Source organism: Ipomoea nil, unplaced genomic scaffold, assembly GCF_001879475.1.
Source record: "Ipomoea nil cultivar Tokyo-kokei standard unplaced genomic scaffold, Asagao_1.1 scaffold0679, whole genome shotgun sequence".
NCBI lineage: Eukaryota > Viridiplantae > Streptophyta > Magnoliopsida > Solanales > Convolvulaceae > Ipomoea > Ipomoea nil.
Genome location: NW_017617107.1, coordinates 460,540 through 485,789, shown reverse-complemented (window position 1 = coordinate 485,789; position 25,250 = coordinate 460,540). Strand labels below are relative to the sequence as shown.

The window sequence follows — 25,250 nt, the reverse complement described above, 5'->3', positions numbered from 1 at the left end:
CTATTATATTATTATAAATATAATAATATAATAATAAAATAATAATAATAATAATAATAATAATAAATTATGGGACAAATTTGCTAGCCACATGGACAACTTACCAAAATAAACAATAATTTTTTGGATTCTCATATCATCTTGTCAATGCTATCTTTGTTGGGATAATCTCAGCCTTACATGAGGACCCCATTGGTAATTGAGAGACATCTCTTCAATTAGTACCTAAACCTAAGTTGGGGTTTTGCTATTTAGTGTGCCACCTGCTAAAGTTGGGGTTTTGCTATTTAGTGTGCCACCTGCTATTGCATCTATTAATTGCTTTGTGGAATGATTCAGACCTTAGTAAAAAGTTTGAACTTAATCCTTACCTTCAAGTAAACCATGATGGGAGTATCTCCTTAATAGCTCCTTAAAAAAAAAATAAATAAATAAAAATAAAAAATTAAGAACTTTTAGTGAATCAGAAATTGAACAAGAAGCATTATATTAGACACACAAACAAAAAAGGAAAATGATACATGGGGACCTCTATAGAGTAAAACTCTACTCTTAACATGTTTCATGATTGTATTAATAAAAGATAAAAAAGAATAATTGTATGATCCACACTAGTTTTTAGAGGAACTAAAACAAACCGTACAAGCAAAGAGTAAAAAATGGAATATAAACTAAAAGGATGTGTAGTATTCCTTAACTGAATATACTTATCGGCAATTTATATCACGGACCATGAATTAAAACAATGTAGTACAGAATTCATATTTTAAGATACAGAATTTCATAACACAAAACACAAAAAAATCACAACACAAGACACATAGTAGAACATTATGGACCCAGCTAGGTTGAAAAGACGGGTACATAATTCATACTCATAAGGTACAAAATTTCATAACACAAGACATAAAATTATAACACAAGACAACACATGTTATATATTTACTTATTTTTCAAATATGATTTAAGTACACAATTTGTGTTCATAGGCATAAAACCTCACAACACAAACACATAAAGTCATAACATAAAACACAATTATTAATTTGTTTCAGGTACAAAATTCATACATAAAGTACAGAATTTCATAACGCAAAACACAAAACACAAACACATGAACCAGGATCCATAGTGCAATGTGAACCCTCAGTCCATGGTATAACGATTGATACTCATCCTTTCCCCAAACAAAAGGTGGAACTTGTACAAATGGAATGGAAACCACACACATCGTACTAACGCTGTACATATGAACAGCAGAATCAGGAATATGAAACTAGGCTTTCATTGTAGGTAGCCATTTGAACCAAAAGATGGTTATTTGGAGGAAACATTTTAATCAGCGCCGAAGAATCATCTCTCAACCTATACAAAAGCAGTTTGTCCAGATCATACTGCAGCAAAACCTCATCCACATTCTGGGTCACAAACACAGGCGAAATGCTGATATCGTAATCCAATGAAAACGACACCAATTTCCCCCAACATTCCTCCGCCATGCCATAGTTCTTCAACGCCCATATATGCAACGTCTCGGGAGAGCACTGGCAAGAGGCCACCAGAATATTTCCACCCAAAACGCCTAATCTCCAAAAGGGTCTTTGGTCTTCGTAGCTGTCTGGTAGTGTTATGGTCCGAAGCGTCTCCGTGGCCAAATCAAACGCATAAATCTCCGAACAAAAACCCCACCTGAGACTACTGCCTCCCAAGTAAACAACTCCGTTGAGAAAAACTCCATTACCATGGGGAAAGTTTTCACTGTAATAAAAACCCGGAATCACTCTCCAAGACTTGGCGTTTCTGCTGTAAACCATAACGGTGTTTTCAAACATGCCGTCGGGATCATCAATAGGAGGCGAGGAACCCAATATCTTCACCAGTTTATAATCGTCGTGGAACTCATCATACCCAAATCCATATGTTACATACCCAACATCCTTAATTTCATAACCTGGGTCGTCTATTATGCTTGTTTGTCTCGTGGATGGGTTCCAGAACGAGAGTTTATACGAGGAGGTCAACAGACACAGTAATCCGTTGCAGGAACCCAGAATGCAGAGCGAAGGTATATCGGCAGTTTTCTGAAAGCGGTCGAGCTCAACTACTCTGACAATACAGGAATTTTCACAAACTATGGAGTAAGAAGAACAGATCTCGGGTTGACCAAACCGGGTGGCCATGAGAGCAAGCCGTTTGGGCCCAAATTTCTTTGAAAACTCGAGATGGGTTTTGATGAATTGAGGACTGGAGATCAAAGAAAGCCAGCATTTGGAAACACACCTGAATCGTAGGAGTGACTTGACGGGCAACCTCAGGAGAATATCAAGGATGATTTCTTGTGGGAGATCTGGGAATTCTTGGAGATGAACACTGGTTTCTACTTTGTTAGCTAACTCATCCATCTTCTGCTCTGCACTTGCCATGCATCAAAGCTCTGGCTGGCTCTGTGATTGCTTGAGGTTTGTTTGTGTACTGTAAACTGGGAAAAGTCAAAGTATTAGATCTATAATGCAATCCTTGACACCCTGTACTAGATCTATGTGCTATAAAAAATGAAAAACTTAATGAAGGACAAAGACTTGTTTGTTTTAAGCTGAAGTCAACTTCATTAAAATATGGGAAATCTGGTACAAAGCCTAGGCCCTAGGGGCAACCAAAAGCTCTAGAGCAACAATACCAAGAAAGGGCATGCATGGGCATTCCAATTCAGTACATATACATCAAAATAGAGTAATTACACAAAAAAAGTTGTGTAAATCCCGATTGTACTCATTGCCTTGAGTCCATTGACATCAACAATGGCACCAAGCTATCTCAGCAATGACGCACAGCCAAAAGAAAAAACAAAGAAGCATGTATTTTTAAGCCAGTCATCAACAGTTTCAGTTCTCAAAACTACAAAAAATATGTGCTAAGAGGTTGACTGGCCCCACATGTCCATGGTCTTCCATACCATGTGAGAGAAAGAGCAATGCTAGATGAGGTGCTTCCAGATTTCAGGTACAGCATACTTGCTTACCAGACAAGATGCTGCAAGGTACAGTACTCCATGTGTTTTATCAAGCAAGTACACTGTAATAAAGATGCTATTTTCCTTAGCAGACCAAATGACCTAGTGTTCATGAGGCCGGTGCATCAAGGTTGATGGTGTCACTTGAAATCTTGAATTGAGTGCAAAGCCTCAGTGTCCCTTCTCTTTCCCTGCGGCCACGCTCATGGGATTCCAATGATTATAGAACTAACTGTTGAGAATAATTGTCATTTAAACCTCCAAACAACATCTGAGAGAACCCTGCAAAGCATAAAATCTTCACAATGGTAGAAATAAATGATTTGATGGTGATCATGTACAAACAAATAATAAAAAAATCTTACCAAACTGTTAATCATATGTCGTTCTATAAGCTTAGGAAAGGGACCAGACCCCTATAATTGAATTCCTTGTTTCTCTAGTCCGCCAATTTCATTTCTTCCCAGAGAAAGAATTATTTCCATGGAATGTGTCAATCTGAGTGGGAATGCAAAACAGAAGAGCAAAGATTATCTTTTGTAATCCTTTTGTTTACATTGGAAACAAGGGCATAGTTTTGGCTATCATAACATGCAGTCATAAACGCTGTAAGAGTTATTTTATCAACAATTTGGCATTTATCTAACAATTTATGGAAAAACAACGCTGCCATGTCAACCTTCTTTTCACTGCAAAGCTTTCTGATCAATGTATCAACTGTACGAGTCCATAACCTTTTATCTAATCTATCTAAGAGGACGATTGCAGTGGAAGGCTCTTCCCTCTTGCAAAACTCATAAGCTATTGTTAACCGTGTGACTTCACATGGGGAAATTCCTTTATCCATCATTGTGTCATAATGTTTTCTAGCCTCGTCCAACATAGACTCCTTGCAAAGACCACTAACCAGAGCACCATAAGTAACGCAATCAGGTGCACAGCCATATTCTCCCATGCTCTGGAAGAACTTCATTGCAGAACTGATATTTTTGTCTCTACAGTATCCAGATATCATGGACGTGAAAGTTTCCTTTGTTGGAACCAAACCTAATTTAATTGCATCATCAAAAAGCTTTTCACTTTCTTTCATCCTCTTTTCCCTGCATTGTGCCGCAATTAGCGTGGTGTATGTATGAATGTCAGGGTTGATACCAAACTTTACCATCTTACACCAAAGTGCAAAAGCTAGCCTACTGTCAGCGTGTTTACAACAGTCTGATATGAGAATGGTATATGTAACTAAATCTGCAGATAGCCCAGTTTCCAGTCCTTTCTTTAATAATTTATATGCTTCTCGAGCCTCTCCCTTTTTACAGAGTCCATCAATTACTGAATTATATGTACCAATGGTAAGCAACAAATCATCTTTCTTCATTACTTCCATCAACTCATAAGCACGAGTGAAATTACCCACTTTGCAATACCCATCAATGAGAGAAGTATAGGTTTGAGCATTAGGGACCAACCCTTGTTCCTGCATTCTACTCAGAAGCATCTCTGCACGGTTCAATTTTTCCTCCTTGCAATATCCAGTGATCATCACTGTATATGTATGCACGTTTGGCTTGTAACTATCGCTCCTCACAAGTTTCAAGAAAAGCCTAAATGCCTTTTCGGTCCAACCCTTCTTACAAAGACCATCAATTAGTGCTGTATGAGTAAACACATTGGGTTTCCAACCCTTCCCAACCATTTCCTCTAACAGTTCAAACGCTTGTTTAACACTGCCACGCTTAGACAACCCATTTATCAAACAAGTAAAATTTATCAAGTTTGGAGTCAAGCCTAGTTCAATTAACCTATTAAAAATCCAAAATGCTCTGTTCACAAACCCCTTTTGGCAAAGCACACTCATAATTAATGTACAAGTCGCATTGTCCGCAATAAAACCCTTTTCCAGCATTGCACTCATCCATCTATCTGCATCCATAGCTCTCCCTAATTTACAGTAAGCAACAACCATTGACTCAAAACAAAAAGAATCTGGATAAAGACCTCTTTCACACATTTCATCAAACACATGCTCAGCAATCTCTATACACCCCGTTTCAGCAGCTACACTTACAATGCAGTTCAAAGTCCTCGCACTAAAAACCAATCCTTGGTTCCGCATCTCAAAAACCATATCTACAGCCTCCTTCAACATCCCAATCTCACCAAAATTCTTGACCATGCAATGTATGACTTCATGGGCTCTATCAAAATTCCCATTTCTAATCAAACACATCGATGAAACTATGTAAAGCCGCATAAAGTGCCTAAATTTTGGGTATCTAATTGCCCAATGAAAGAAACTCAAGGCAGCAATTGAGCCCGCCTCATCAGCCAAAGAAGCCACAACAGTAATACACTGTTCTGGAGTCAAGAGTTCGCTATCCAAAGGCAGTTCTAGTTTTGGCAACAAGGATTTGAAATGGGTATTTTCTTGATTGCTATAAGATTCATAAACCAGAGAGCAGACTCTTTGGATGACAGAGTTGTGCTCTGAAGAGGACGAGGAAAAAGTAATGGGGTTTGAGTAAAGATCAGTTTGAGTGTGAAAATATGTGAGCTTGGGTTTGGCAAGGAAGATGCCATCGAGGAGTGTAGTGGAAAAAACTCTGAGCTGCAAATGAAGACGATGGAACGCAAGCAGAACCATGAACAAACTTCAACAGGTCAACAAAAATGGATTCAAAGATATTCAACTCTTATGTTGTCATGCACTCCTGTGGTCCTGCCAAATGCTAAACCTATAAATCAATGTATAAATAATACCTAACAATATTACAATACAACTAAAAATAAATTAATTGAAAAATTATTTTAAAAAATAATATTTTGAAAAGATAACTAAATGACTAAAATAAGAAAATTAATGTATATTTACCCAAAACCTCTTACCCTTGATGATGAACTTTACACTTCGACTAATCAATCATAGGTTCCAAATTAGTCTTTGATAAACCTAAAAACAAATCAATGTAAACTTTTTAAAATAATTAGACAATGAACTATAAGTCTATGAGAAATTAACTTTTAAATAAATAAGTAAATAAGTGATATTGATATATACCCAAATCGAATATATCTAACTCAGCAATTTCATGCTCAATTTCGTCATCTGTTGAACCTACATTTCCTTCCATGTTCTAAATGATGGGTTGCTATTTCAACTTTTTTCAAGCATCTATATGCTCTTTAAGTGTATATATACAACACTTTAAATTGAAATATTTTTGTTTCACCCAAACTCTTATAAGATACACAAATCATAATATATCTTCTCAAAATTTTGTAGAAACTGTCAAGCAAAAAGTATCTGACACTATTTTCAAAATCTTGTTACTATGAAATCCAGTCAATTAATGGTCATGCATGGCATAGGGATATGGCATACCTTGAAAAAGGAAAACCTTACATATAATTTCAAAAATCTGGATTTTCAAACCGAACAGATCTGCAGATGTGTGTGTCATGTAGGATGAAAAGGAAAAGTTATTGATACAATACTTAAATAATATGGAGTAACAATATATAATAGACTAACAGATTAACATATATGAGGTGAATACTGAACAGACAGGTCTAAAAAAAATGAAGCATCAAAACTCAAACATTAAACTGAGGCTCGCAGATTGAAAATATAAAGATTTGTATCAGACAGATCTAAAGTGAGAGAGATTGAAAGTTCTATGGCTGACCTTATTGCTATTTTGCCTTAGTCGTGGCTTGCCTGAAGCATAGATCGGGAGGAAAGCACAATTGTCAACTCATTATCAGACTATTGGAGCATTGGCTGTTGTCCTTTGAAGCGTTGGAAATTTGGAACGAGGTCAGCAGGGCTAAAATGGAGATCTGAGGTCTAACAAGTGAGAATAATAGTCAGTAGACAATAGCATAGAAACATAAGAATCAAACAAACAAACAAACGAACAAACAAAAAAAGTCCACAATTGAAGGTCAAAATTGATTATATAATTCACTCAAGCATGTCTTCTGTTTTGTCTTTTGGGAGGGTTAATTGTTGGCAGTTCCTAAGAGAATTGAAAATATTGTTTAAATTGTTGACTACCAGAACCAATACCTTCATACATGATGAATAATTAGATTTATATTTGTTCTTTGCGTGTGCTTAATTATAGCTAACCAAGACAATGTAGTGTGTGTATCACAGACAGGAAAAAAACTATTCATGTGGGAGATGCATAAGTTCAGGGTAAGCATACTAACTATGGAAGTCAATTACTTGTTACAAGATATTGTGCAGCAACTTTCTGATTGTGCTAATTAACTAATTTTTGCATTTGGAATCATTGGATGATTATAAAATGCCAGTATACAATTCATGCTCTGCAATGAAAATTACCTACATGAATGCAGAATAAACAGGTTCTTTAAATCTTAACATTATGGGAGCTATATCCTCAATTGAGGATTTCATACTATAACATGAGAAAAAACACTAGAATCAGCAAATCAATGTAAGATTTTCCCTAATAATATATATTGTATATTATATATTAGGGCCTTAATTAAGTGGTGCAAGTGGACGAGGCTTATTAAGTGGTCTAGTTGGACTGAATAACTAGAGGTTGTTAGTCCACCAAACACTGTGCCTAATATAATCCTGGATTGATGGGATACAGGATGATTGATGATATAGCCATGGTTGCAGTAGGCGCTAGGCGCTAGTCGGGCGCCCGGACAGCGCCTACCGCCTAGACGGTCTAGGCGGTGCCTAGGCGAAATCTAGGCGGGCGCCAAAAAAACAGTGGTAGACTTGCAGTTTGACAAATTTAATGAGGTTGTTTTCAACATTTAATCAAATAACACATCCAAATAAATGAATTAATGATAATTCATAAGTCATAACATCAAAATAATGGTTTTCAAAAAATATATATATATATATATATATTAAAACAATATTAAAAATTAGAAATAATCAAATACTTCAATCATCCAAAGATACAAAGTATCAAACTAGTCTACGAGTGTATATATGTCATATTATATATATATATATATATATATATATATATATATATATATATATATATATATATATATATATATATATATATATATATATATATATATATATGCACCCGCGCGCGCACACACATATATAATAAAAAAATAGGCTGAGCCGATCAGGTTAACTCGACCGAAATTGACGAGTTAACTCGACTAACTTAGACGTTAGGCGGCCAAATCGGCCGAGTTAGGCGCTAGGCGGACGCCTAGGCGGTCGGTAACCTAGGCAAGCGCCTAGGGGGGAAATCGCCACGGTCTAGAGGCTAGACCGATTTTTACAACCCTGGATATAGCACATTCAAGTTTCAGAGTATTATCCTAAGTTTTCTTATTACACTAACCAACCAATGAGTCTTGCGTTTCCACTGATGAATGTATAAAGAAGCTCATGTATGGGAAATTTTCACGAAATGGAACAAATTTAATGATCTCAAAATGAAGAAACACCAACACTTTCCCACTTCACAAAGATATATGACATTAAACAAACAAAACAAAACAAAATTGAAGCTCAATAAATCCCAAACTGAAGTGAAATCAGAAGACAACTTACAAAATCGGGTAAGGAACAGTATGTCAGGTACGACAACCACCAGCCTCCGGCAGCAGCAGCTTCAAACGGAAATAGAAATCTGAACAATTCGACAGGACGTGGGGATGAGTTGGTGTAATTTGTGTGCTTTCTCTACAGCAACACGCCCTAATCAGAAGAAAACGAATATTGAAATTTACTCTTTTTTTTAATAGTATTGATAGTATTGATTTTATTATAATACTAATACTAATATTTTTTTATGCGGGTAAAAAATAGGTGTCCAATATTAATACATTATATTAAAATTTTAAATTTATTTAAATTTTAGATATTTAAATTATTCTAAATAATCCTCTCAAAAAAAAAATTATTCTAAATAATAATAAGAGTTTATTACCAAAATGGTCCCTCGACTATTGCAAAATTATCAATTTAGTCCTTGACAATTTTTCTTACTCAATTAAGTCATCGACTTTAAAAATGTTAACCAATTTGGTCCTCCGTTAAAAATTTCATCCATAAACTGTTAAATTTAAGGATAAAGAGGTAATTTCATATATTTTATTTATTAGGAATAAGGGTCAAATAGACCATCCAACTGCACACAATAATTCAATTAGGCCACTGAACCTAAAAAACTAACAATTGGGTCCCTAAACTAACCAATTTCAAACAATTCTTTCAATTTGAAGGTTTCCAACAGGTCAACAGGTCATCCTTCCAAATTAATTGTTTTTTAAAAATAAATTTTTAAAATTAATTATTTAAATTTAAAAAAATATTTTTTAAAAAAAATAACTGGACTGGCCGAGACGGTTGTCTCCGGCCGGGGTATGTTTTTTTATTTTAAACAAAATTTAAAATTAATTATTTTTTAAAAAAATAATTAATTTGAGATGGTGACCTGTTGACCTGTTGGAAACCTTGCAATTGGAAGAATTGTTTGAAATTGATTAGTTTAGGAACCTAATTGTTGGTTTTTTAGGTTCAATGGTCTAATTGCATTATCCTGTGTAGTTCGATGGCCTATTTGACCCTTATTCCTATTTATTAAAACTTTTCTTTCTTCCTAGTCTTTCCACTCCCTTCATCGATGCCTGGTTTAGACGATTGGGATCATCCTTTCATTGATCTAGAGCTCCTAGAAATCGAAGCCGCTTTCCAATCTGCCACCAACAAGCGCAACGATTCTGATAACTCCTCCACTCCCCGCTGTCGAAGATTAGGTTAACGCGATGGAAATAAATTTCGCCGGAACCATTGAATGGAAACCCACTTCCAAATGAGGTAGGTATAAGGTATACAGCTCTCCATCTGCCCTGCAACTTTTTTTCCGGCGACATATTAATGCTCGTTGTTTGTTGAGGCTTAAGAAAGCTTATCGAGATGTAGAATGATGAGGGACAAAACATGGATCTTTACATTCTCAGGAAATGCTCTGCAACCGAATTTTCATCTTCTTCATACTAGATTACTTGCATTCTTGCTACAAATTCGCAGACAGGTTTTGGACTTAGCAGTAGATAGGTTAGAAATAATGTCTTCTTTCCGTAGCTTCAGATTTTGATTTTTCACTACTGGTTCTCTGATGGGTTCCATGGCCCTTTGTCTGACCTCAAACAACCTCCATGTTCAGTACAAGTACAGCTACCGCCTTTCATCAACGACTTCAAGCTGTTTGCGTTGGTAACAGTCACCAAGAACATGACCATCCAATACACCATCTAGGGTTCTGAGTCAGGTCTGAGGCAATACATGGCTAACGGTCTACCGTTAAGAGGCAACACAACAGGAACATCAATTATGGCGGGAGATCAACACGGCTACGCTTCCGCTCTCATACGAGGTCAGGTTTCTTGTATCCTATGATTTATTATAGTTAGATTATTTATATCTAACATTTGGTATCAGAACCTGTATAATCTCTGTCTGGTTGATTGTTTTGCTTTAGACACAAAAATTATTTCGAAAAATTAATATTAAGTTTATGTACATAAAGTTTACTGTACATGTTCTTTTTTCGAAATTTTGCATGTTTTTGTTCTACTGCCTGGTTTTCTTTTGTCATACGCCGGATTTAATTTTTTTTTTCTTTCGGCATAACGAGGATCGTTCGCCGGTGTTTGGACTCCGGTCGTCGCGGCGGTGGGTAGCGTTGCGGCGCGGCTTGGTCATTGGCATTGCGATGGCGAGAGAAGGTGGACAGCGAGATGGTGGGAGCGGCGGTGTTGTCTCCGGCCGGCCTCTCTTCCAAAGATCTCTGTCTTCCTCCTTCAGTGATGCCGAATTCAGTTGGAAAAGGAAATCAATAACGGAGAACGACGGCGCGACATGGAGTTGTTCACGGCGAGAGACGGAGATCAGAGATGGCGCCATGGCGGTACCTTCCCTGCTTCTTTGCTGCTTCGCTTGTTCTCCGGTGATTAATTGGAAAAGGAAAACTGGTACATTTGTTTTCTTATCAAAAGGCAATTTTCCTTTATTTACCATATTAATATTTGCTTTATTTAATATTACGTATTAATTATGTTAAATGGTAATTATTTAGTTTCAAATTACCATATTTATATTATTTTAATTAATATTGTATATTATTTTGGCAAATGGTAAATGTATGGTAATTGCTTGTTTTGTAATATTGATGCCCTTCAGTTTTTACTTAATTTTGGCATTAAATTTATAATTAAATTATTATTCAATTATGGACAAATATTAAAATTTAAATTTGCTATTTGAATTTTAATTTAATATTGAGATTATATTTAATTACTTAAAGTATTGCAATTTATTTAGAGTTTATGGGTTAATAATATATTAATATGCAAAATCAAAGCATGCTAGGTATATTTATTCAATAATTATTTTGTTATTATAATTATACATTCATAATAGCATGCATTAAAGTTGGATTTAGCATATTATTAACTCATAAATTCATTATTAAAATATCATTCAATTTTGGATCTTTAAGCCAATTTTGGACATTATGGTCTATTAAGGTAGCTTGTTTTGGTTTCCCATTAATTTTGAGCACATTTTAGTATTATGTGTCTCTGGGACTTTAGAACCTATTTTGAACAAGCTATTTGAGACCTATCTTGGGTCATGAAAGTATGGATCCCACCATTTTGATTGATATTTTAATAATAATTATAGCACCTTATAACATGTTTATTAAGTTTTAATTATTATTAACTACCATATTTTGGTATTCATCGTTGGTAATAATATTAAGTTTTGGGTCTATTTCAGTACTTAGACCATTTTTTATTCATGTTATAATTCACTTGGGTCATTGAGGTTTATGGGCCTAATTTGAGTGATTAAGTGCTATAATTATTGTCTCGGCCTGTTTAGAGACATTAAGAATTTAAGGATTTAATTGTTATTTTGGCCATTAAGAACTATAACTATTGTTTAAGTTGATTAAATTTTTAATCTATCAATAGTTTTTCAGGGTCTTGATAATATTAAATCTTTAATTTTATGGCAAAAGCAATATAGTTGGTATATTGTTAGAATAATGGTAATTTGGTTATTACCTAACTTCAGTCTCTCTAACTATCATAATAGTCATGATTAATTATTATGTGGTAAAATTGAGATTAAGTATTTGACATCCCTTAATTACAGTTTTGCCACTTATTAAGCTAAATTTGGCATTATTAATTACTGTTATTAAGTTTAGGGGCTAATCTCATTTTATTACTTTCCATAATAATTATTAATGGTAATCTGCTATATTTGGTACATTGGCATGATTACCACTTCATTTTACATGACTATTAATGTTGGTAATTAAGTCCTACCAATAAATTTTTTAACGTACCATTGGACGCTGCATCGAGTTTATTGACACCGATAATGAAGATTGGGAGAATTCTGGAGTCTTTTCTTCTCTTGTGGATCGTCATCGTTGTTAGCGCAAAGGGCAGATGCGGTTTGCATCATTAAGGTTAGCCATTAATTATCTTTTATGGTTATTATTGATAATTAGTGCTATAGTTACATTTAACCGCTATTTTGGACTAGTCACATATTTTATTTTTTAGAAAAATGGAAACATTAAAAAATGCATTACCATACTTTAGTTTGTCGTTATTATTAATGTTAATAGTGATTATAATGTTACTTATTGCTATTAATAATTAATTAATTAATAATGACATTAATATTGTTATGGTATTCAGTTATGCACCTTGAACTGTTTCCAAATAAATTTATGTGACAATACTCCAGTTCGAAAAATAATTTTCTGGACATTAATATTTTTTGGACTTCAAATTTTATTAAGTTTTCAAAATTTTATCCGAAAACATTTATAAGTGTTAGCGGTTTTAACCATTGTTTTTTCATATTTAGTCTCGTACATAATGTGATAATATTATTATGGCTATTTATTGCTATTTTGATTATTTGCAATTTTGCCATTCATAATAATAATATTATTATCTGGATTATGGAGAGTGATTTTGAATCAATTTAGTAATTTTGAAAAAACATATTTTCTAGGCAATTGACTTTTGCCATTAATTCCATAATTTATTTAGGTCTTTGAATTATGATTGTCCATATTTGGTTAAGTATGAATAAATGAATATTTCGTTTAAATTCATATTCTTTAGTTGGTTCATACTCTTTAGATTGTTTTATGCATTCGATCACATTAAGTGCATAATATTAAGTTTAATTATGCAATTAGGGCTTGTGAGATTTTAATTTACAAATGATAGCATATCCTTTTGGTTTGATATTGTTTGAATTTGTAAATTCAATTATTTCTCATGAATTTGATCTTCATGCATTAAAACATTTTACCATGGTCTTACAGTTTAAAAATTCAAAGTATATATCCAGTACATTATTATTCAAAATGTTGGGTCTCTTTTGGTTTGGACTCATTGGTGTTTGAATATTAAGTTTATACTTTGAAATCTCATATTGTAAATTTGTCTTAAGTTATGCAATTTATTTGAAGTATATGAGTTTAATGTTTAATTTTATGCATATTCGTCCTAAGCATAATATTATGTTTTAAATTATGCAATTTTATTATGCCTTTAGCAATGCATACTTTGAGATGGAATTATATTAGTTCCTGTTTAAGTTGGACTTATGCATAAACTTCAGTTGCAGTAGTGTCTGACGTTAAGCACTTTTAGTCCGCTATTTTTAGTTCACCATTTAAGCTTTATCATAGGTGAACTTTACAGTTTTCTGGTGTATACCCTACAGTTTTAGGTTCTTACCCCCAAACAGTTATACATTAAGTATATATGAATCGGGGAAACATACTATTTTTAATGGCCATGACTTAAGAACATCTTGTGCCACCAGTCTCCTTGAATTGATACTCTATTTAAGAAATTGGTTTTCAGTGAGACTTAGTCTCTAACCACATTTCCTTGGAGTATATTTAGATTTTCCCATCACAATCTGGTATAATCTGTTTGTCAAAATTTTAAGTATTTCTTGCCAATGTGATTTTATTTCGGTTCATTAAAGAATAGCAAAAGCATCTTTAATTTACTGAAGTCTCTTAAGTTTTCAATCTTGGTTAATTAAGGAATAGCTACAGCATATTCAGCTACCTAAGATTGTTAAGTTTTAATCACATAAAGTTTAGGCAAGAATTTGATAATTGTCTAGTGATCTTATAATTTTAATTTGGTTTGAGAGTAGCCACAGCATCCTTAATCTGTTAAAATTATATATTAAGCGGTTTATTTTGATCACATAAAATTTTAGACATATCATTTGTGATTAATTGTATGTAATATGATGAAATTTAGCCCACAGGCAATTTTGTTATATTTGTATAATTAATCAGGATGAAATACTGGACTACGGTCATAATTTAGCCCACATGCAATTATGTATCGGAATGTAGTTTAGTAGTTTTATCAGTGACGATAGAAATAAATCAATTTATTTACTTTATGGTTATTTGTAAATTATTTCCAATTCTATCATGAAGTTTAGTTTTATGATGTAAACTTTAGATCATATTTCTTAATTTGCCCACAGGGATTAAGAAAAGGAACATGATCTCTTAAGTTTTTTTTTTATCATAATGGGGAGTAATGAATCTTATTGAATAAAACTTTAGCCTACAGGCAAGTTTTATATCATTTGATTCTTCAACTCATTTGATAGTTGTTTCATCATAAATAAAATTTTTCAGTTGGATCTAATTGAGTAAAACTTTAGCCCACAGGCAAGTTTTATGTTACTAGATTCTTCTGGCTCTTTAGTAATTGAGATAAAATATTATCATAAGGGTTTCTTAATTAGATTTAATAGAATTAAAACTTTAGCCCATAGGCAAGTTTTATGTCAATAAATCACTTAACCCATTAGATAATAATTTTATCACAATTCTTAGAATTTATAAATTTAGTTCAATTATAATTCTAAGGTTCATGGTTTGCATTGGCAAAACATGTATTCAGTCACTTCCCAAAATTTAGCAACTTCTATTAATTAATTCACGAATCTTGCTCGGTTCTTCGGACTAACTGTAGTAAGTTACGTGATTTGACATACATCTTTTGGATTCCATTAATAATAAAATGTATCTTTTGAGCCAAATTCTAACTTGGTTTTGGAAGGTGTATTTTTATTTTAGTATGTCCAACGATGGTGGGGAATTATATCTTCATTATTTAGTTGGACTTTAATTGGAACCAAAAGTTAATTATTTAGTATGTCCAACTAATGGTGGGGAATTATGTCTTTATTTGTTAGTTGGTCAATAAATCAATTATGAGTATGTATGTTATTAAGTTCATTTTATTAAGAGATAATTCCAGAATTAGTCCTCCGACTATCATGATTTTCCACAATTGGTCCTTGACTTTTAATTTGGACAATTTAGACCCTTGACTATCAAAAAGTTTCCGATGTTGGTCCTTCCGTTATCATGTGGTTAAGTGAACGTTAAAATGAAGGCTAAAATTGTCTTTTAACCCCTTAACGTATTTTCCAACAAAAAACACTTCCTTCTTCTCCGGTCAATCTCCGTAGAATCTGTATTTCCGATTCGGTAGCTGATCTCAGTGTTAGCTGTAGCAAACGCCACTACCTATGGTGACAGTGTTGGAGGTGGAGCCGCCGAGCCTGTTGAGGTACGTGATTGGAGCCGCCATCATGATGGCCGGCGTCGTTTTGCCTCTCGGCTACATGATGTTCCGCAACAAGTGTGTGCCTTCCTCTTCTTACTCCAAACAGACGTAGGAACAAGGTTTTGATATAGAGGTGTGCAAGAGGAAACTCAGGAAAGTGTCAAAAGCTTCTTTTTTATACTTTGATGAGAGAGGGGGGGGGGGGGGGGGTAGCAAAAAGGTGGGAGGAGAGCTCTGCTGCATATTATTGTAAATGCATTAAAATCCATTTTGTAGTGTGTTCAATTGATTAGACATTTCAATGGATATGGGTGTTGATTCCTAGAGTTTTAGTTTGGTTATGTTTTCATGACTGGGGTCACACGATGGCTCTTATTGCTACTGATCAAATAAGAAAGAAAGAAATTATTGATGTTTAACCGTGAAAAAACAAAAACAAAAAAAACATCCATAGCGTATGATTTCTCCCGACCTCACCGCCGGGGAAAAGGAAGCGGTTATGACCATGGCGGAAAAGGAGAGAGAAGAAAGGACGCGTGGGTGATGGGTGGATGCGACTGCGAATACGGCGTCAGTGGCGATGTGAAAGAGCCGCCGAGCCCGGTGCCGCCGTCGCCACCCCCGGCGAGGAGAGAGCCCAAGGCGGTGGACGAAGATCTAACATCCATAGCGTATACGCGATTGATGGAGGTCGCTGCTCACCGGAGATGGATGTCGTCGGACCTGCTGCCTTCGCCGGGAAGAGGGCCAACCGTCGTTGCTGTTGACGAGAGAGGGAGGGAGGAGCAAAAACGAAGGTTCAGCAGCCACCGCCCACCTGCTACGCCGGAGCTTGCCTTCTGTTGACCGATCTCGCCGGAGGAGAAGAAGATGTTGCAGGATCTGCTATCATCTCTGTTTCGCCGGATCCACTACCATCTCTGTTTTTAAACTACTGTGGTTCTCTGTGATTGCTGGCAAGGAAAGAAAATTTAAGGCTAGGGGGAGATGAAGCTGAGGGGGAGTGAAGAAGAGTGAGGATGGAGGTGGCGATAGCTTTGGTGGCCATTGATGGGGTTGCCTCTTGCCGCCAAAGAGAGAGAGAGATGGTGATGGTGGGTAAAGCCGAGGGAGAGAGAGAGCAGATACAAAGGTTTTGTTTTTTTTTTTTTTAAACCGTATATGGAGTTTAATAGCGTATATGGAGGAGATACATGATGTATTATACGCAAGGGACATAAAAAGACTTTTTTAACCCTCATTTTAACGTTCATTTAACAACATTATAACAGAAGGACCAATATTGGAAACTTTTTGATAGTCAAGGGTTTAAATTGTCTAAATTAAAAGTCAAGGACTAATTATGGAAAATCATGATAGTCAGAGGACTAATGCTGGAATTAACTCTAATAATAATAATAATAATAATAATAATAATAAAATAAATAAATAAGAAAGATGGAGTTTGATGGCATCTCCACCTCTCAAAAACTAAACAAGCGCTTCCTCTTCCAAATATAAAAGTACACCCAACCCTCCAAAAACAAAAGGGTGAAAACAAACCTCACAACACCATTATTTTTCATCTCTCATTCTTTAATTCTTTTCTTTGTCTCAAAACTCTTCCTCTCTCGATCTCCCTCTAGGCTCTAGGCTGAGAGAGAGAGAGATCGAGAGAGAGAGAGAAAGCAATTAAGAAGCAACCAATTCAATATAATTATGGGTTGTGGGGAATCAAAGCATGCCACTGCAACAGCTAACACTGCCATTACCAAGAGATCTTCCTCTTCAAGAACCAATTCCCAGAAGGAGAGACCCCCATTGGATCAACAACCAGAAACACCTGCAAATAATGATGCCACCAAGAACCCACCTCAATCTGCTCCTCAAAAGGGTGACAATAATATTATTCATATTATAAAGGAGAGCAAAGGCGGAGACGAAAAGGCCCTCGAGGCGAAGGAAAGCAAGAATGGTGCAAAGGAGACAATAATTGATAAAACAGCCAAAGTGGAAGAAAAGGAAAATGGAGCACAGGCCAGCAAGGAAGGATCTCTTGAACAAAATGGTTTGTTACCAAAATTCAATCATCTCTGATCTGATCTTGCTTTCACAACTTCTTATTATTTGCCTGATAATTATATATAATTTATAATGATGTTATGCATTATTTCATCTACAGAAGATGTTAATACAAATGAAGAATACAGCTGCTTCTGAGGCAAAAACAGAAATCAAACCACAACCATAAGAGAAGATTGAAAAACCAATCTGATACTAAATCAGATGCTCATTTCATCTGTATGAGAAATCATTTTTATCTATTTCACATTATGGGTAATTTTAATGCCACATTCTTCTTTCCATCAAATATACAAAACATGTAAAAGTGGAGAGTATATATCATATATTCATTTTGTTGTGGAGGATAGAAGCATTGCATGGGCTTTTTAGTATCAAGTTCTCATACTAATTTGGTTCCTCCAGTATGCACATTTACCTAATTTTGTCATTAACTTTAAAAATTATCTAATTTAGTTATCTTGATTATTGATTTCACACTCAATCTGATCCTTCGTTAGATTCTTCGTCTAAGACCAATTAAATGCAAGAAAAATAGTATCAAACCACTACATGAGGTAAATGTGAACATTCTATTACAAGCTAGCTCCAATGACAATAGAGGTTGAAAGTTAATGATATAATGTGACAAAATTTAAACGAGCATAACTAAATATGACCGATATCATAATAGTTGAAGACTAAAAGCGAAATTTGACCTTTTAAAGAATTATAATATAATGGTGAGGAGATGAAAATAATGTATGTTCCTTAATCATGGTGGATTCTGTGGATCTTGATGCCCTAGTGGGGAATGATTTGTATTTTTTTAATGGCTGGATAATCACCCATTAATTTCCTCATTTCATTTGTAACTACTACTATAATAATTATATCTAATGACTATTTGATTGGACTAATTTTGTGAATTGAACCGCTAATTAAGATGTCTTCAAGCCTTCACCATTGTTGAGCTATTGAGCTTATGCCATTAACTACCATTCTAATCACTCCAATCCTCACTATTTCAGATACACCTTAAAAAGAATATTTTTTAAAAAAATGTTTAACTTTTCATAAATTCAATATAGGTAACAATATTTCAGCAAACGGGATTAGACATGTATGGTTAGTCACCTCACATGACCACTTCGGTTAAAAAACAAACAAGTAAATAACCTTACGAGCTAAGCACTTTGTGCTCAGAAGGCATGTAGTGACATCTCCTATACAACAATGTTTTAGAGTTAATTGCATTCAAAAAAATAACCCTACGACTCGAACTATTAACTCATTTGATTCTTGCCAATTACATCAAATAATCATAAAGTGCCAACCATGCCCACATTATCTTCCTAAATTAAATTCATTGATTAATTACAAAGTGTGTGGTTGGTGGTGGTGGGGGATGGTTGGGTGTGTTTTCAGTGTATATTTATTTATTTATATAAATATACAGAGTGTGTATGTATATTTAATTATATAAACATATTTATATATTTATTACTATTATTATTATTATTATTTTTATAATATAAGAATCGGTTGACAGGACAATTAAAATATTTTAAAATAATTCTAAATTCTAAATTACTTAAGAAAATGAAGATAATCACATAAAAGTAAAACATTATCATCACATCAACTTTAGAGTAGAACAATATTACCAGCAAAATAATATATTAAACCAAACAAACTAATATAATATTATAATACTCATATTACTTCAATAATTTTATATTACCTGAACCAAACGACTCTTGAAATTTCCATGCAACATAGCCGTCAGTGACGTTACAAGTACAGATTACGGAGTACAAAATAGCATTTCGTCGAAGCACTATCCTTTTGAAGGGGAAACCCCAAAACTACAACATAAGAAGTAAAAAGAGTCAATGGCTGCAAGGACGAACAATGATCATATGCGTTCTCAATAGCCAATAGGGGCGGAATTATTATGCATTTTGGACAAAGCTTCTACTTTGTTCAATTGGTAAACAAAAACCGCGGTCCTGTCAATCCGCGATCTGCAGAAGAGCCTTGCCTTGCAAGCTTCTGAATACGTGAAGAGAGATCCTCGGCCTGAACAAATTTGCAAACAGCCACGGATGTTAGGCGGGCTGCTATCAACACTAACAGCATAAACGAATGAATGAATTCAATAACTATATTACAGCCAAAACAATGGGATTGATTCCCTACTTTCCACATTAATGTCTAACTTCAAGGCACTCAATTAACCACCCACGCTTAATTTCTAGCGAATGAGAACACAATGCAAAGTTGTATTTGTACCAAATGTTGAGTCAAATAATGTGGAATGGCATGCCATAACTCTGCATATTTATTAGATACTCAATAAATCGAACCACCATATGATGATTTAATAAGTAGATAGATCAGAGCCAAATTAATTTGGTAACCACAAGGTTACAAGTTCGACTCCCAACGAGAGTGGCCTAGCCTTCTTGGTTTGAGCCGGTTATATGCCATCCGATGCAAAGAGAACTATTCAATGGATGAAAAAGTGTATACAACAAACATTCTTGCAGTCCACGGGGAAAAGTAAAAAAGACAAATTTCAAAGAAACCAGGCACAAATAATATGCGTGTATTGTATGTATAGTTATTACCTTTTCATCAACCCAGACCAGTGAACTCAACTGATTGTTCAAAATGCGGACAACAACATCAAGTGGATTCACGCCATCAGTTAGTTCTCCACCCTACACAATAAAGAAAGAAAGATAATCATCTAATACAGTCAGCATGCAAGATACCAATGTGAAACAAAGTCCTCGGAAGAAAATCATCAAATGGGAGGTATGGGACCTGGTTTGCATTAAGAGAATTAATGATCGACTTTATCTGCTCCATCATCTTTTCCATTTCCCTCTCTACAAATTCTGCCTGTTCATACCTAAAATAAATGCCAAAATGATAGGTGATAACCATGTTATTAAATACTTGATTGATACCAGTGAATACATCTTTACATTAAAGAAAGGTTTTCCAATTACAAAATGCTGGAAAACTAGGTATTGAGTTTGACAGGTCCATATATCCATAAGCTTTGAGTCCACAAAATAAGCTAAAATATGAACTACAAAACAAAGTATTGCCTTATAAACTCACATTGCATCTCTTGTATATGCAGCTTCATCATCAAGAAGCATTTCACGCTCATCTTTATATATCCGTCCAGCTTCTTCTTCCATACTCTGCAATGCCTTGTCAACCTAACAGCAGATAAAACAAATAAGCTTCTGAAATAGCGCCAACCTTCCATGAAAAATTCACAAGCAGCTTGAATGCAATCAATCAGTGAAGCCAATCACCCACAGGTATACATGCATGCATACATACATATATAGGTATTGGATCAAATAAAAAGAGGCGCTCAGGTAAAAAAAAAATGGGGTGAGATCTCAGCCCTTGATCTGGTCCAGAACAATTTCGAAGTTGAGGTGCATAGATTTATACAATTATACTACAAAGTGTATAAGTTTTATACTACAAGAGCATAAGTTTATACTACCATTTTATAAACTTATGCACCTGTAGTATAAAACTTATGCACTTCAAAGTTAGAGATATTTACAAAAATGCCACCACATTTTTCCTAAACTAATTTGAAAGTGCGAAGTATATAATATCAAGTGCATAGGCTTATAGTACAAAGTTTGAAAAAATCTCCTTTTTTAGAGGAGTTGATCTGGACACCAGATCAACGGCTACGGCTTAGATTTCATCCCTTTTTTTACTTGGGCACCTCTTTTCACCTGATCTTACCCCTATATATATATATATATATATATATATATATATATATATATATATATATATATATATATATATATATATATATATATATATAATCATGATAAAATGAGTCCACCCTTTCCTATGAGTCCGTGTGGACAGATCTGATCCATTAAAAACTAGAGATCAATAGTCTAGATTTTTCCAACTGTGCAACTCTGATACTATGCAATTACACAGTTGCACAGTTGGGAAAATCTAGACCATTGATCTTTAGCTTTTAATGGACCAGATCTGTCCACACGGACTCATGGGAAGGGGTGGACTCACTTGAACAATGGCATATATATATATATAGACATCTCCAACACTGATAGCAATGCAGAGGTTTCAGGAACTCAAGATGCAAAAGATAAATATAGGAGAACCCCGCTACTAACATACCTCATCTTGATGTGTCTCAATTAACTCAAGCTGTCGCTCTAGGCTAGCCTGTGTCTCAACAACCTTTGCAACTTCACTCTGACACAAAATAAAGTGCAGACATTGAATGAAATATTCCACAAAAACCACACAATTAGATGAGATCGCACCATATTAAAGCAATACTTTGTCCAGCCTAGTTATGATGAAAGAGATGATAAGATGCCAAAGATGAATGTTTTATAGATACCATACCAAATGCACATGTATGGAGATTTTCAACTTACATCTCCAGTCTATTGCATTCTGGCATTACATTAAGTACATTAACAATTCTCATTTACACTAAAGAATATAAAACCTCAAGCTTAAGGAGGATATCACGGTTTTGTAAGATCCTCCTGTCCCATTCAGCAATTGCATTGGCTTGCTTTCGGAAATTTGTCGTGCGCTCCTGCAGCTCTGCATTCCATTCCTTGATGACCTTCCAGAAACAAAAAACACATAATAACATGTTTGCTATTTAGACAGCTCTATACAACAACACAAAACACGTGGAAACGACCCAAATGCTATCAAGTATTAGATAAATTGATATCACAACAAATACCAGTCTAATTTGATATTTGATAACTTACTTCCTCTATAGTTTTTCCGGTAATTTCAGATGGTAACTTAGGTGAGGTCCCTGTTGCAGCACTTGTACTCAGTGTAGTCCTGTAGGAGAAAGTGGCAAACCAGAAGAAAGCAAAGCAATCAGGTCCAATATTGTAAAGATAGTCTTCTAAAATATATACAATAGGAAAAGATGCCTAAAACTGGTTTCACGGTTTGTTTATCATCTCTTTACTATACAATTAGAACTCAGTAAGCACACCTAAGTTTGAGTAATCTGAGTATGAAAAGATATTAGATTGGGTAGAGCCCCATGCATACCCACTACTAGTTGTTGCTATTGGAGCAGATGATGTTTGAGCAGCAGAAGTGGAAACTGAAGTTGTACCAGCAGAACTAGAAGTGAGTCCACCTGAGGAAAAGGTTTACCAGAAGAATTTTAAAAAATTGAATATTTGAATTGCATCAAAGAAGCACTACACATAAGTGAATGGAAACAAAAGAAATACAAAAGGCTAAGAATGAAAAAGGAGGAATACACTATATATTAATCATTACAAATTCCAGGAAGCAGCATGAAAGATTGAAGATCATGTTAGTATATAGTTTTTATATAATCTTTATTATGCTCTAAGGATATTTTGTAGTTCAAAATAGCATTCATTCACTAACGAGATTGGTTCAGTCCAGTCTGCTTCTATTTTCCAGTTTATGAGACGTTAATAAAATCTTAATATGGTTACAGAATTAACTGCAGACATACAAACCAGTCATTTGTAGTTTGTACAACAATGTCTTATATTATATCGAGAACTTGTTTGCAGAGTAAACACAACAAATCTAAAAGTTGCACACCAATGATATTACTATAGGAATTAGATAGCAAGATTATATCCCAGACTAATTTATTACCCAAAAAAACTCACCAAGGACTGGTAATGAAGTTGACTGCGGTTGTGAAGATGGAGCAGTTGATGGTGTTTTTAAAGACATTGAAAAAGAGCTCGCAGGAACAGTAAATGAAGGTGCATTCATGGTACTAGAACCAGAAATAGAAGTTGCACTAGTAGCTGAAGAAGAAGAACCAGCAACAGCAGGAAATGTCAAAGACAAGCCAGTGCTGGAAGCAGCAGAAGATGCCACACTACCAGCAGGAATTGAGGCACTGGTGGTTGTAGTAACTGTTGAAAACTGAGGTGATGAAACAGTTGAAAGGTTTAAAGCAGCAGGCTTTGAAGCTACACTACTCGAGGTAGCTGACACTAATGTGGATGTTTGAAGACTAGATGAAGTCCCAAATGAAAAGGCAGATATACCCGAAGACGATGAATTCAAGCTAGGAATTGTGACAGAAGAAACTGAAGTGGTTGAAGCAGTTCCAGCCCCATTTGAAAATGAAAATCTTGAGCCTGAAGTGGGCAAGAAGGGTGATGAAGATGCAGAAGATGCTGAGGAGCTTGAGCCAGGAGTAATGGAAAATGAAAATGTAGGTGCAGCAGATGCTGTCGAACTCAAAATTGAAGCACTGGATAAGGAGAATGCTGGCATGGAAGACGTTGAAGTCACACTTGAGGTGTTGGGCAAAGAAAATGCTGGTGCCGAAGATGCTGAACTTGTGGTGGAAGCTGTTGGGAAAGAAAATGATGGTGCAGAAGATCCTGAGCTTGGGGTGGTAGCACTGGAAAATGATGCTGTTGGTGCTGAAGACACAACGCCTGTAGATGAAAACGAAGATGATGCCAAACTGCCAGCTGCTGTGGGGGGAAACAGAAAACCGGAGGCAGAAGAAGCTGAGCTTGAAGCTGAAGATACCGAAAATACAGGGGTTGACGAAGCTGATGATGCACCAAAAGCAGGAGCTGATGTCCCAAACAGTGATACAGTAGAGGGCACTGTACCTGAATTAGATGAAGATCCAGAGGATCCAGAGCCCAAGGAAGACCCAAAAGGTGTAGAAGCTCCAAAAGAAGTTGCTCCAAACATTGGGGAACTAACGGAGGTTGTGGTCGGGAGGGAAGAAGCAGATCCAAATAAATTTGTTGAAGATCCAGAACCCAAAGAAGCTCCAAATGCATTGGAAGTGGTAAACACGCCAGATCCAAATGGTGAAGTAGAACCTGTAGTAGCAGATGAAGCTGCGGTGGCAGATGAACCAAAAGCGCCAGATCCAAATAAATTTGTTGATGCTCCGGAACTGGAATTAGCTCCAAATATGGATGGAGTGATACCCACACTAGGTCCAAATGGCGAAGTAGTAGCAGTAGTAACAGATGAAGTTGTGGCAGCAGAAGAGGCAGTGCCAAATCCGAAACTGGTGGATGAAGTACTGAAGCTAGGGTTTGACATAGAAAACCCAAATGGGGACGAGGATGAGGTGGTGGCAGCGGCACTAGGGGTTGAGGTGAAGGAGAAAGGTGAGGAAGATGATGAAGAGTTGGAAAAAGAGAAGCCCGTGGCCATTGTACTAGAACTAGAAGTCAGTACACCTGCAGAAAATGTGTATAACATTAATAAGTGAAGTACACCTAAGAAGCATTGCAAATAAATTCATTAAAACAAAAAAAAAAAATGCAGAAAGCTAGGGCATAGATTCACCATTACAATTAGTGCTAGGGATAACCATGTTTTATATAGATCTATAACTTGACTGTGAAGTATGCAGAACAAATGTAGAATTTGTGTACTTTAGCCATTTGAATTCAAACACTAAACTAAAAAGACA

At 35.3% G+C, this 25,250-nt stretch overlaps 5 protein-coding genes across 14 annotated transcripts in view; 1 reads left to right on the top strand and 4 right to left on the bottom strand.

The window, feature by feature from the left end:
- Positions 1 to 1,262: 1,262 nt before the first annotated feature.
- LOC109174979 (F-box/kelch-repeat protein At3g06240-like) lies at positions 1,263 to 2,423 on the bottom strand. Its single transcript, XM_019324226.1, has one exon. It carries the CDS (start codon positions 2,421 to 2,423, stop codon positions 1,263 to 1,265), a length of 1,161 nt encoding a protein of 386 aa, XP_019179771.1.
- A 14-nt stretch (positions 2,424 to 2,437) lies between these two features.
- The window catches only part of LOC109174995 (pentatricopeptide repeat-containing protein At4g19890-like), a 40,212-nt gene continuing 17,399 nt past the window's right edge, over positions 2,438 to 25,250 (bottom strand). For 2 of the 5 annotated variants that reach the window (XM_019324248.1, XM_019324246.1), the window contains exon 4: positions 2,583 to 3,292. The gene's annotated coding sequence lies outside the window, so the exon portion shown is untranslated. Of the gene's footprint in view, positions 2,480 to 2,582; positions 3,293 to 25,250 lie in introns of those variants that run through there. The other 3 variants (XM_019324250.1, XM_019324247.1, XM_019324249.1) reach the window with 3 other exon arrangements.
- On the bottom strand, positions 3,415 to 8,714 carry LOC109174994 (pentatricopeptide repeat-containing protein At4g19890-like). Of its 5 annotated transcripts, none has more exons than XM_019324240.1 (4): positions 8,583 to 8,714; positions 6,694 to 6,854; positions 5,894 to 5,957; positions 3,415 to 5,726 (listed from the first exon to the last, which is right to left on the bottom strand). In XM_019324240.1, the coding sequence occupies exon 4, from the start codon at positions 5,649 to 5,651 to the stop codon at positions 3,504 to 3,506; it is 2,148 nt and encodes a 715-aa protein (XP_019179785.1). In that variant the 5' UTR covers positions 5,652 to 5,726; positions 5,894 to 5,957; positions 6,694 to 6,854; positions 8,583 to 8,714; the 3' UTR covers positions 3,415 to 3,503. The 5 variants fall into 5 exon arrangements, with proteins under 5 accessions (XP_019179785.1, XP_019179786.1, XP_019179788.1 ...); XM_019324241.1 differs by having other exon boundaries at positions 3,415 to 5,742; positions 8,583 to 8,712; XM_019324243.1 differs by having other exon boundaries at positions 3,415 to 5,736; positions 8,583 to 8,712.
- Positions 17,220 to 18,148, top strand: LOC109174999. 2 transcript variants are annotated; one of them, XM_019324258.1, is made up of 3 exons: positions 17,229 to 17,337; positions 17,376 to 17,735; positions 17,850 to 18,148. In XM_019324258.1, exons 2-3 carry the CDS (start codon positions 17,387 to 17,389, stop codon positions 17,885 to 17,887), a joined length of 387 nt encoding a protein of 128 aa, XP_019179803.1. In that variant the 5' UTR covers positions 17,229 to 17,337; positions 17,376 to 17,386; the 3' UTR covers positions 17,888 to 18,148. The 2 variants fall into 2 exon arrangements, with proteins under 2 accessions (XP_019179802.1, XP_019179803.1); XM_019324257.1 differs by having other exon boundaries at positions 17,220 to 17,735.
- LOC109174993 (nuclear pore complex protein NUP62-like) overlaps positions 19,445 to 25,250 on the bottom strand; it is a 25,176-nt gene continuing 19,370 nt past the window's right edge. The window contains exons 3-11 of the mRNA XM_019324239.1: positions 23,455 to 25,014; positions 22,850 to 22,940; positions 22,552 to 22,630; positions 22,275 to 22,397; positions 21,935 to 22,012; positions 20,864 to 20,967; positions 20,561 to 20,648; positions 20,362 to 20,454; positions 19,445 to 19,810 (exon numbers count right to left, since the gene is read on the bottom strand). Of these exons, the coding sequence (XP_019179784.1) occupies positions 19,715 to 19,810; positions 20,362 to 20,454; positions 20,561 to 20,648; positions 20,864 to 20,967; positions 21,935 to 22,012; positions 22,275 to 22,397; positions 22,552 to 22,630; positions 22,850 to 22,940; positions 23,455 to 24,988 (2,286 nt within the window). The 5' untranslated portion in view covers positions 24,989 to 25,014 and the 3' untranslated portion in view covers positions 19,445 to 19,714. The remainder of the gene's footprint in view (positions 19,811 to 20,361; positions 20,455 to 20,560; positions 20,649 to 20,863; positions 20,968 to 21,934; positions 22,013 to 22,274; positions 22,398 to 22,551; positions 22,631 to 22,849; positions 22,941 to 23,454; positions 25,015 to 25,250) is intronic.